This window comes from Schistocerca serialis, chromosome 5 (genome assembly GCF_023864345.2).
Source record: "Schistocerca serialis cubense isolate TAMUIC-IGC-003099 chromosome 5, iqSchSeri2.2, whole genome shotgun sequence".
Taxonomy (NCBI): Eukaryota; Metazoa; Arthropoda; class Insecta; order Orthoptera; family Acrididae; genus Schistocerca; species Schistocerca serialis.
This window is the reverse complement of record NC_064642.1, coordinates 476310024-476323197: the sequence shown is the minus strand read 5'-3', so window position 1 is coordinate 476323197 and position 13174 is coordinate 476310024. Positions and strand designations below refer to the sequence as shown.

The following is a 13174-nucleotide window of genomic DNA, read 5'->3' as shown; positions in this document are numbered from 1 at the left end:
TTAGGTGGAATGAGATGAGGTTTTTGTGCGCAGAATCGACAAGGAAATCGGTATACGGAAAACATTGACGAGAAGAAGATACAAGATGATAGGACGTCTGTTAAGACATCAGGGAATACTTTCCATGGTACTGGAGGCAGTTGCAGAGGGTAAAAACTGCAGGGGAAGACAGAGGTTTGATTGTATCCAACAGATAATTGAAGATGTAGGGTGCAAGTGCTAGTCTGAAATGAAGAGGTTGGCGCAGGAGAGCAATTCATGGAGAGCCGCTTGAAACTAGTCAGAAGACTGATGATTAAAGAGAAAACGATATGTGGTCAATTATTGTTTATCGATGGTGAAAACAAACCCAGTTATTATGTTTATGAAATAGAATTAATAATCATTAACGGTGTGTTGATGAAAACCTTACACTTAGCTTAACTGCGAATTATTCCTGTTGTCCTTTAATGCTGGAAAAAATTAATTTCAGATAGAACTGCCAGCACAGAAACCGATTTTGTTGTCTGTTTAAAGAGAATTACTGGTTGTCTGGCTGATTGTGAAAATAGAAAATATTTTCCTTTCTTCGCAGTATTCTTCCACAAATGAGGCGAACCTGCATGTATTCAAGGCATTAGTGTTATAAAGACAAATTCTGTAGGGCATCAGAGTGAGTTGTGTTGGACATAGGAGAGCACACAATCATATGTTGCTAATTTATATTTTTATACCAAAAATGAAATCGTAGTCGAAAGTAACCCTTTTCACCACTCTTACTGAAAGATTGCAACGGCCTAGCCGCAGTGGATACACCTGTTCCCGCCAGATCACCGAAGTTAAGCACTGTGGGGCGTGGCCGGCACTTGAATGGGTGGCCATCCGGCCGGCCATGCGCTGTTGCCATTTTTCGGGGTGCACTCAGCCTCGTGATGCCAATTGAGGAGCTACTCGACCGAATGGTAGCAGCTCCGGTCACAGAAAACCATAGTAACGACCGGGAGAGCGGTGTACTGACCACACGACCCTCCTATCCGCATCCTCAGCTGAGGAGGACACGGCTTGAACTAAATTGTTGCCAGTTCTCATAATGCACTTCGTATTCGAGAACACACAAGGCAGGCGTTCTAAAGACTACGCATATGTGGAGCCTCGAAGGTTGAGGTTTGCACCGATATTGTTCAAAAGAAAGACGGATTTAACGTATGTATAACTTTTATTCACAAAAGTTTACACTTTCTTCAATGTGTTGTTGATACAAAACATATAAAAACATATAAGATAATAATTAATAGTATAAAATTATCTGTAAGAAACTGCGACATACGTTTCAACGTAATCGCCTTTCTTCACAGTGGATCAGAAGCAGTATGCGCGCGACGGCCCTCACAAGTTGAGAGGCAGACAGAGGTGGAAAGACAGTAAGCGAGCAGTAAGGCATTGTAGAGCGGAAAGCTTCGGAAATAAAATAAGTTACAGGATACGAAGTTACTGGCAACGGGCTCTGAGGTCTTCAGATCCTTGTGCAGAGGCCGCTCCTCCGCCGTCCCGCGCTGCGAGCAGGCGCGTCCCGAGCACCAGGAGCCAGATGAGCAGGAAGGCGGCGGCGGTGAGCGCGCAGAAGCCGGCCAGCGTGAGGACCCCGCGCAGCGGCGCCGGCTAGTAGTGGTAGCCGCCGCCGAAGCCGGCGCCGGCGCCGCCGTCGCCGTGGAAGCCGGCGTGCAGGCCGTGCGCGTGCTTGTTGGCGTTCGCCTGCGCAGCCTGGGCCGCGGCCGCCGCGTGCAGCGCCGCCTGCTGCGTCGCCTCCAGGTCGGCGCGCGCGTCGCGCAGCTGGCCCTCCACCTGGCCCAGGCGCGTGCGCGCCGCCGCCACCATGTTGGACTGCGAGGCCAGCTCGCCCTGCGGACCGGCAAGTGGGCCACACATTACCAAAAATTGAGAGTAGCTATTGCCTAAATCTTTCATAATTTTCGTGGTCTTTCCACAGACTGTTCGTGCACTTGTTAACAAACAAACCACCTTCCAAAATTATGTCTGAATACTAGGTGATGACTCCACAGTTACAGATTTAGTTGAGCCGTACGGATGACATTGGCCACTAGAAGTTGCTACATATTTAGAGCAGCGTGTTTATTTTAATAAAGAACTCGATACTATTTAGTGAAGTCACTACCGACTTTAAATCTGATGTAATCTGGTTGAAGGTAAACATCAAAGAAGTATCAGTCATTCACATCGGACGTTTTTATATACCACTTACCTCAGAAGGCTTGCGGGCAAATTTTCAGTCATGCAACTGCAAGAGGGAGAGACTTTAATAGGCTAGCAGAGTGTGACATCGTTAACACTGATGGATGGAATGGGGATTTACGTGACGTGGTTTTGAGTGTCTTCGCTGAAAATTATTTCTAGCAGATAGAGAATGAACTAGTGTGGACATAGGACTGTTGATATTTTTAAAAATATCGGATATCCGATATATCGATATCTAAAAGTATCATATATGTTCCTCGACATATCGAGAAAGGTATGATATATGGAAGAGAAACTATCCACGTACTGGCCTATAAAATCATTGGCTGCACATTGTAAATATACTGCCTGTTCTGGAACTGTATGTTTAAGTATTGATTAATTATTAGATATTCTGTACATCAACAACCTAGGGGCCAGCTTAAACCCCTTAGAGAAAGAATTGAAAGTAAAACGAAACACGATCACGCTTGGCGATAACCACTTTGCTAACAATGGTAACGTGAAGCAAAGAAAGTTACAGCTTATGGAACAGATACGCATGTAACTGATTCGCCCAGATGGACAAAGAATCCGTAACCTTCAGTGTGCAATCACCAATAATTGTAAACTAGCGACCATGAAAGTCATGGATGTGTGCAGCACATAGGTACCATTACGTTGGAGTGTGGGTCAGCTGCGAGGGGTGGCAAGATAGTCTGCACATTTGCCATGAGCACTGTGTGCAGGTAGCACAGTGGTTAATCCAGCTGCATAGTAAGCAGGAGGACCCAGGTATTCATTCATCGCTGCTGATTCCGCATAGTCCCAATGCCGCTAGTATCATTAGTTCCTTCCCTGTCTTTCCCTTGGTCCCCCCTCCACCTTTCAGTTACGTAATAGATGGGCATATTGTATTTATTAACTCCAAGAACTCTTATGACAGTGTGACAATTACAAACGTACTCAAGAAAAATGTTCAAATGTGTGTGAAATCTCATGGGACTTAACTGCTAAGGTCATCAGTCCCTAAGCTTACACACTACATAAGCTAAATTATCCTAAGCGCAAACACACCCATGCCCGGGACCAGCCGCACAGTCCATGACTGCAGCGCCCTAGACCGCTCGGCAAATCCCGCATGGCTACAAACGTACTGGAAGCTAAGGAAGACAGTTCAGTAAAAGCTTGGTAAGGACTCTAAACATAAATCGAAATATGTAAGAAAATGGAGTTAACAAATGGGTTGGGACAAGGTTGATACATACGTCTCACGGTGCTCGAAATATATATTGATAGCACCTTTGAAAACTTTTGGAAGGAATGTCAAAGTATGTATCAGCAAGTATAGTGTACTGTTTGAAAATGCCTAACTGATTGCAGCTGATGTAGAAGGAGATATGTCACGAGTTTAGATTACTTGGGAGCGCGGGGAACGCTAAGAGTGACGAAAGTTAAACTCTGCGATGCAAGCACTTCACTGGACTATCAGATAGAATGCAGCCTTTTCATTTGCCACAGTACTAGAAGGTGGAAGGTTCGTGGGTCCCTAGCCCTGCCTGCCTTTTATCCCTAGCGAAAAACCCACGGTACTCATTTCGACAGCAGGCTGAGTGAAGCTGTGGCTGTCTCGGACGGATTGGACGAAAAAAGAATCCACACCACTGCCCAGAACTGAACCAAGAACCCCCACGGCTCTATTCGGGTGTTCCACCCTCTAGAACAGCTTGATCACGAAGTGTATGTACATAACTGCTGATGTAACATAATGGGTAGGAGTAAGACTACAAAGAATCTCATACAGCTAATACGGTGTGAAACTTAGATTGGATGGAAGAGATGATCAAGGTGTATAGAAGAAAATTCGGAAATAAATTATTGTAATTAAGAAGCTATTTCGAGTACAATGGAAATACAGAATGTGCCAAGCTACAAAGAAGTGTCTATACGGGAGCTCTGTGGGAATCACTGAGACATATGTGACAGAAGTCTGGCCAGAAGCAAAGAAACTGAAACAAAGATTCTACACTATGCTAGTCATGCATTACAGAAGCTGTTGCACAACTTTAATAACAGGTATATTAATGAACGAAGATATCAGGCAAGTAATGTAAAAGATACACTTGCAGAAAAATAGAATAGGGGCTATTGGAATTCTATGGCCATATGGTACATATGAATGGTTATAGAGTTCCTCAGAATAAGTGGCTGTGGAGACTTCCAGAAGTGAAGCAGAAGTAGACGTAAAGGACAGAATGCAGGATTTGCAGTGAGCATGCAAGAAAGACAGCTGTCAGGAGACATTTGTGCTGATAAAGAAGCACAGAGAATAGTTGGTATTGCATAGCTAGCAGTACTGGCTTCAGAAGCCTGCATGATACCTGTTGCAAGTATCACACTTCAGAAAAATCCTACTAGTAATCATAGATAATAAGGATGGAATAAAAATTAAATGTCACATCAGCTACCAGCAAAGAATCACAGCAGTAGGGAGACTACCGTAAACCTGTCAGAGACTGCAGAGGATTTGGAAGGTTAGTTGAACAGACTTAATACTGTCATGTAACCAGGTTAAGATTAACATCAACGAAAATAAAATGAACGTAGTTGAATAAAGTCAGGTGATTGTGAGGAAAATAGGTTAAACTTTGTAGGCGAGGTTCGCTGTATAGGTATCAAAGTAACTGATGGCGCCAGAAGTCTAGAGAATATAAAATGAAGGTTGACAATAACGAGAAACACTTTCCAGAAGCAGGTTAACACTGAATTAAAATTTAGTTCTTAGGCTATCTATGTTAGTATTTGACTGAAGTGTAGCCTAATATAGAAGAAAAATGTGAAGTATAAGCCATACAGATAAGAAGTGTGTGCTATAAATTTCCGTTTACTTTGGCTTTGCTCAGTATCTCTTCGTTAATTATCCAGCCAAACTAATCTTATGTATTCTAATTCGTAATATTAGAAGCCAAGATCACTTGAAGTGAAATAGTTTATTTCGTGACTAGTTTGACAGTAACTGGCAATCATCTTCAGATTACTGCCCAAACTGGTCATTTCATATCAAGCAATCGTGGCTTCCAATATAACAAAATTGCAACAATAGCTCGCTCCCAACAACACGTGTAACTTATGCATTCTTCCTACAGAAGATTGTAGGAGATTAGATGTGTAGGTTGAATAACTAACGAAGAGGGACTGACCATGCCAAGGCATGAATCAATCGTTAATTCTGAACGTAAGACTGTGGGTAAGATGTGTAGAGGAATTCCAAGACTTGACTATAGTAAATGGGTTCAAGTGAAAGTAGGCTGCAGTAGTTCTACAATTGTTGTTGTTGTGGTCTTCATTCCGGAGACTGGTTTGATGCAGCTCTCCATGCTACTCTATCCTGTGCAAGCTTCTTCATTTCCCAGTACGTCAACCTACATCCTTCTGAATCTGCTTAGTGTATTCATCTCTTGGTCTCCCTCCACGCTGCCCTCCAATGCTAAATTTGTGATCCCCTGATGTCCTACCAACCGGTCCTTTCTTCTAGTCAAGTTGTGCCACAAACTCCTCTTCTCCCCAATCCTATTCACAACCTCCTAATTAGTTATGTGATCTACCCATCTAATCTTCAGCATTCTTCTGTAGCACCATATTTCGAAAGCTTCTATTCTCTTCTTGTCCAAACTATTTACCGTCCATGTTTCACTTCCATACATGGCTACACTCCATACAAATACTTTCAGAAACGACTTCCTGACACTTAAAACTATGCTCGATGTTAACAAATTTCTCTTCTTCAGAGAGAAGGAGTATTAGGGACTGCTGCATCCAGCCAGAGAGCAGCTGAAGTTTGGTAAGACTGTTGGGGGGTCGCCGTGTTTCATGAGAGTGTGTCACGTGGTGCGCTCACCTGTGCCTCCTGCTGAGCGCGCTGCGCCTGGTCTGCCGCGGCCTGGGCGGCGTTGAGGGCGGCGGTGACGGCGCGCACCTGGTGCTGCGCCTGTGCGGCGGCCTGGGAGGCGGCCGTGGCGGCGCGCTGCGCCTGCTCCAGCTGCAGCAGCTCGGACTCCACCTGGGCGTGCGTGTCGCGCGCCTGCTGCTCCAGGTTAGCCACGATCACCTGTTCACCACACACGACACCATCGTGTTACCCCACTGCGCGCCAGGCACTACACTCTAAAGAAACTTCCCGACAGATTAAACCTGTCAGATCAGCAATGTCATCCTTCCCTATTTCCTGTCTCCCAGTCCAACTTAAAATCTATGAGACACTTTGCAAGAAAAACGCAACCAATAAAAGTGGTAAACATCCCATCTACATTGCCATTAGAGACTGAGCACAAACTCGAATTTGCGAGAGAGAACGGTTGACTGGTTGGTTTGGGGGAGGCGACCAAACAGCGAGGTCATCGGTTCCACCGGATTAGGGAAGGACTGAGAAGGAAGTCAGCCATACTCTTTTAACTGAACCATCCTGGCATTTGCCTGAAGAGATTTAGAGGAATCGCGGAAATTCTAAATCACGATGACCGGACACGGGTTTGAATTGTCGTCCTCCCGAATGCTAGTCCAGTGTGCCTACCACTGCGCCACCTCGCTCGGTGGAGGTCGGCTGTCTCACTCTGAAAAATGTTCAGATGTGTGTGAAATCTTATGAGACTTATCTGCTAAGGTCATCAGTCCCTAAGCTTACACACTACTTAACCTAAATTATCCTAAGGACAAACACACACACCCTCGGCCAAGGGAGGACTCGAACCTTCGCTGGGACCAGCACCACAATACGTGACTGCAGCGCCCTAGACCGCACGGCTAATCCCGCGCGTCTCACTCTGAAGAAGACAGGTTAGCCACTATCACCTGTTCACCAAAAACGAGACCATCGTGTCACCCCATTGCGTGCCAGAAAGTACACCCTAAAGATACTTCCCGACAGATTAAACCTGTCAGATCAGCAATGTCATCCTTCCTTTTCCTCTCTCCTAGTCCAGCTTAAAATGTATGAGACACTTTGCAAGAAAAATGTAACCAACATAAGTCTAAACATCCCATCTGCAATGACATTAGAGGCTGATCACAAACTTGAATTTGCGAGAGAGATCGGTTGATTGGTTGGTTCGGGGGAGGCAACCAAACTGCGAGGTCATCGGTGTCATCGGATTATGGGAGTATTGGGCCATACCCTTTCAAAGGAACCATCCTGGCATTTGCCTGAAGAGATTTAGAGGAATCGCGGAAAATCTTTTCAGGATGGTCGGACGCATGCGAGTCCAGTGTGCTAACCACTGCGCCACCTCGCTCGGTAGAGATCGGCTGTCTCACTTTGAAGAAGACAACTAGCGCTCACCTTAAACCAAGTAGTGAAATCATGAAAAACTTAAGTTTTGATGGACGGGCAACGATATGAACTGTCCTTCCCAAGAAGATTCCAGTGTCTCACCACTGCGGCTCCTCAGTTTATGAAACTATTTACAAAAATTATAATAATTCAGTGAAGGGACAGGCATGTTTTCTTGAAATAATTTACAGAAATGTCTCATACGAAAACAAAGCTGATTTTGGTGTAATTCAGTTTCAGTTACTTTCCCACACCGTGATGGAAATTCTGCCCTAAAATCTCTGAACTCCTAAACAGAAAACTATCTCTGAAAATCACAAGACCAATATCCTTTCATCTCCAATCCCAGCTTGTGCTACTTCTCTAATGACTGACAGATGTGTAAACCATAATCTTCCTGCCTTTCTTTTCTTGAAGTGTCGCCATAGTGACTTGAAACTAAGTCACAAGTTACACTTTCGTAATTTACGACATTTTTCCATGATACAGAAACTGCTGTGGCTTGGTACATTTAGCTGGTAGAATTATGCTGAGTACTATAAAAGTTTTGTTACTCTGATGAAGGGTACCAACCAAGACAGCTGGAACTGTTGTTATGATTTTAGCAACTTGGCCTCCTCCTTAGTTCTGCCACACCTCAAATGTGAGGTTGATTACTGAGGAAATATTATAGCCAAAAAACTCGAGACATTAGTGTTCTATAATATGGGATGAATTCAAGATGCCGACACATGATGTGTCGTAATCATGCATTGGATGTGTGTGGCGGACATTTTGAAACAACTGAGAATTACGTTGTCTTGTCCCCGAATGCATGGCGAGATCATCCCTCTATCATCTCTTCTGGCGTCTGATTGACTGGTTTTTAGAACAGAGACTCTAGTACGGAAAGACACGAAGGGATGGTGTCAACCTGCTGGTGGTGGCCTACAGTGAAAGTGTATTCTATTCCGTTTCAGCTGTGTATCATTACTTTGAAGTTGGTGATGACGAGTAGCACACAGTTATTATCATAAATACAATGTAACACGATAGCTCTAAAAATGATTGCAGCACTCACTGACAATAGCCAAGCAATCTACTGTGGTTATCTCCAGAGAGTAGGAAAGTGCTGTCAACAGATGCAGGTTCAAAATGGTTCAAATGGCTCTGAGCGCTATGGGACTTAACTGCTGAGGTCATCAGTCCCCTAGAACTTAGAACTACTTAAACCTAACTAACCTATGGACATCACACACATCCATGCCCGAGGCAGGATTCGAACTTGCGACCGTAGCGGTCGCGCGGTTCCAGACTGTAGCGCCTAGAACCGCTCGGCCACTCCGGCCGGCCAGATGCAGGAACCTGTGATGTCTTCTTCATAAGGGACACAGCTGTTGAAGACTCAGAGTGAGTACATGTTCACCTGCAATACCCGCGTGAAAAGCCTGGACTAGTGACGAGTGGATGAAGTTGCTGCACTACGTGCTTCACGCTCAACTCTGGGCTGGACGCACCTGCTTGCCGGCGAGGGCGGCCTGCGCGGTGGCGGCGGCGGCGGCGGCGTTCTGCGCCAGCTGGTTCTTGGCCTGGAAGGCGGCCTGCCCCGCCGCCTCGTGCTGGTTGGAGACGGCGTTCCTGGCCGCGTCGACGGCTCCCTGCGCGATCGAGACGAGTCCGGCGCCGATGCTGTGTCCGTGTCCGCCGTGGCCGCCGCCGTGGCCGCCGCCGAAGCCGCCGGCGAAGCCGTGGTGGCCCGAAGCCGCGCCAAAGCCGCCGTACTCGAAGCCGCCCTCACCGCCGTCGCCGTGCTCGCGCTTCACCTGTGGGCGATACCCGTCAGCGGCCACAGGCACTGGAAGCGGCAGCAGCATCGAGTGGCGGCGCGTCACCAGGACACGAGGTGGGGGTGTGGGGGCAATGAGGTAAGTTCGACGAGGTGACACAGGGAAACAGGCACTTGTGGTGGGCAGGTCGTAGCAGAGGAACGTACGGGTGGAATAAATGTACTGGAAAACAGGTAGTGGGAGTACTTTGGTCTCCTCAACAAATGGCCTGTTGAGTAGAGCAACGCCTCGACGCACTCGGACATTGCTGCTCGTCTGTAAAGTGAAACACTGACTCAAGTCTACGGCATAGAATACCAGCAACGTCTCTTAAAGGAAGTTTTGCATGTATGGCTCCAAGGCTGCTAATTTGTAACACTTGCTCCTTTTGTTTTGCAATAAACTCTTTATTTTACCAAAGCTGGGCAGATTTGTCACAGGGAATTATCTGCGATCGCCATATACACGAAATAAGCTTTTTTTCTCTCTGTCGATGGCTGTTTCCATTTCAAAACGATCGGTTTCGGGCAATATCGCCCACTTTCAGATCATATTTCGTAATTACCGAGTAACAGTTCACGGTCGTGTATGTCAGTCATATATGACAGTTATCTGATTGTCCCTTTTCTAGTGGTTATTCTCTAACTACAACGTATCATCTGAAGATGGGCGACATTGACCGAAAGATGTACTTTTGAAATAAAAATAGCGAATGACACACAATATGTAAGCCCATTTTGTACTTTATTATACTATTTGGCAATTAGCCAGTTTCGTCTCCTTGTGCGTTATCAGTCTACATCACAATAAAAACTGTTACGTCTGCCATATCAGTGTGAGGAAGAATAACATGTATGGGTCTCACTATTTAGAATTCGGAGAACCACTCTAGGTATGGACAAAGGTTCGAAGTCTACATGTAAATTGGAAAAAATCTAGACGTTACACGGGTTTTGTCACTGTATCATCATACATAGCGTAACCCTTGAAGTGGAGGTACATGATGTGTTGTCAACTTCTTAATATCAGATACGATGCATGTCAATGAACTTAGCAGCATTACTATACATTGTCCCCTTAAGCTGTTACAAACCAACTATTCGCATGATAATTACGCAACACTATCTCTCAGAACACTAAGTGGTACAAATATGTAAACATTGTTCTAGATTGTAGTTCTATATCATCATACTTAATCGCAACGCCAACATCTATAGTCACTGTTTCACATTACTTCTTTCTTTTTTGTATTGTAACTGGTTTCTGCTTCTATGTTACTCTTCGCGAGAATATGTTGAATTTCTTAGCTATGTATAAGGAGCCTGAATACAACTACTACCTTCAGGCGCAATTTTTAGTTTAATAAGTTATGAGGCTTTACCTTCAATCAGACATATAGTCATAGAAACCTAACAGTTTCACTGAGTCCCAACTAGGCTCTGAAATACGATGAAACCAGTATACTACTTTGCCTTGGTGTAACGAAATATTTAAACTGCTTTATGTCGTTAAAAATTATTTTGAATTTTGGCCCGTCAGCTAATAACAGCTCGTGTTTAAAAATAGAATGTTTTCTACATGCTTTGAGTTTAGCTATACTTAATTTTTCCACGGCACAATACATGAGCAACATACAAGAGAACATGACCGATGACAAGAGAGCACAACTCAACGCTCGTTGGTGTGGACTTGACACGAGTTCCACGTCGGACGTGCCTATTCCCAGTTTACTGCTTCTGGAGGAATTGAATACGCTCCAGGCACGAAAACTCTGGCAACGTGGATCTGCCTACATGCAATAGGTTGCGACACAAGACTTTAAGATGGCCTATTACAGGAACAATGGCTCTAATGATATCAATTTGTTTTAAATTACTGAAACTGAAACGGCAACTAAAACTGCAACCTTAGGAATTACAAATGAATACTTTTCTCTGAACTGACCTTAAACGAGATGAGTGTTGCAAATTCGTTTTTATGTTACCAAATCCTACCCTATTAAAAACTGAAAAAGCTGCATTAAATGCCACACCTCTCAAGAATCCAATTTTACGTGAATCTAGAATCAAGAAGTTTATGAACTAGAGAATTTTAAATCTTTATTTCGTCTTAACTCTTGATACTAACTGAAATGATTTTCGTTCTCTACTAACTTCAGCGACGGGTGCACAGTGCTCCTAGGATTTTGCAGAAGCAGGTGATATCGTTTCTACGTGGCGGCACACTCGTAAAAGGACTGTCATTGGATATAGTCTTACGAAACTAGACTAAATATGTAGCATGTGACGCTGTGATACTCACCCTGACTTCTCCTGCAGCAATTTCTGAAGGAGCTGCCTCGCACAAGGCGACGGCTGTTGACGTAAGCAAACAATATCGAATAAGGAACATTGTGTGACATAGAAATGTAATTGCAAAAATTATGACTCTGTTCTTCCCACTTACCGAAACAGACTAGAGCGATGACACCTGTGGTCTTCATCTTGTTGCTAGTCTGTTGCTGATCTGCAAAGTATCAGTTCATGATTTACATTAGAAAATATCTTAACTTAAAATTGCCTTATACAATATGGGCTATGAGTAGAGGTATCGTTAATGACTCGCACAGGAAGATAGAACCAAGACATAAAAGAAATGTGGCATAGATGACTAAGGGCATTTGAAGGTATTTAATTTATGTGCCGACAGCATACAGAATTTCCCTTGGTGACAGAATAAGTCTTAGATGCTGTTACAACTATCGAGGCTGTCACAGCTACAGTTAGCTTTGGCAGGTTTCTCTCAACAATCCAAATATTATAAAACTGGTTGGAGAGACTTTCGAATATCATTCCTGAAGGTTATCTATGTAACAACGTCAGGGGATGCTTATGTGACAATGCTACAGGATGGGCAATCATTATAAGCTGTGTACTTGCGGCAGTACACGAGATCACTTACCAAGCTAAAGTACCTGAGGATGAAGCTTTAAAGCTTAGAAATTGATCGCAAATAGACGAAAAGCAATGAACACAGCTAATTTGAAAAATCGTAGGAGATTATGTAGTTATCTTTTCTCGGGAGTAAAGTATCTAGCAGCTGAAGTCCCGACTGGAAGCCACATGAACTTAAAGGGCGAGAATGGCCATGGCCAGTAATAATCGACACTGCTTCTATTTCTGTACAACGTCATGACCAAATAAATTATTACATTTTTACTACGTTGAAAATGACTCTACAAAATATTTTATGCCACATTCCAAAGTAAATGCCTGTCGTCCCCACAATCATTTAAAGACGTAAACACTACATCACGCTTTAATCTATCGTCCCTTAGTTGCCTAGTAGTCTCGGCTGATTATGAAGGTCTTGAGCACTATATGTTAAACTGAAGTATACTGCGAACGTAAATGTGCAGACGAGAAGATATTTCCACTTGACACATACGGACACACGTTAACATTTTAGTGCGACACGAAGACATACTTGCTCTTCATGTTACTCCACGCATTATAGAGATTATTTTCTACGGAGAACTGAACTTACCAAGAGCGGACTCTCACGAAACGTAAGGCGGCAGTGAGGAGGAAGAGAGAGGGAAGAGAGGGCTTGTCGGCGCTGTGGAGCTGCGACTGATGCCGAACTCTGCCCGTCGCTCGGTATTTATACCAGTAGCTCACCCAGTCTCGCGAAAGTACCGCTGTGGGCAGCTGGCCTAAGGTGGGGACGGGGGTAGGAGGTGGAGAAGGTTTCGGTCAAGCGTCCCCTCCCTGCTCCACATTCCGTGGCATACTCGTCTCTAGACTTTTGTTTGGAATCTCTGGTCCAGCGTTATTCCTCTCTATCCGAGACT

At 44.5% G+C, this 13174-nt stretch overlaps 1 protein-coding gene across 1 annotated transcript; it reads right to left on the bottom strand.

Annotated features, from left to right (window-relative positions):
• Positions 1 to 1176: 1176 nt before the first annotated feature.
• LOC126481109 (glycine, alanine and asparagine-rich protein-like) lies at positions 1177 to 12958 on the bottom strand. The gene is made up of 6 exons (XM_050104632.1): positions 12868 to 12958; positions 11788 to 11847; positions 11644 to 11696; positions 9034 to 9339; positions 6110 to 6319; positions 1177 to 1878 (listed from the first exon to the last, which is right to left on the bottom strand). Exons 2-6 carry the CDS (start codon positions 11822 to 11824, stop codon positions 1639 to 1641), a joined length of 846 nt encoding a protein of 281 aa, XP_049960589.1. The 5' UTR covers positions 11825 to 11847; positions 12868 to 12958; the 3' UTR covers positions 1177 to 1638.
• Between the last annotated feature and the right edge of the window lie 216 nt (positions 12959 to 13174).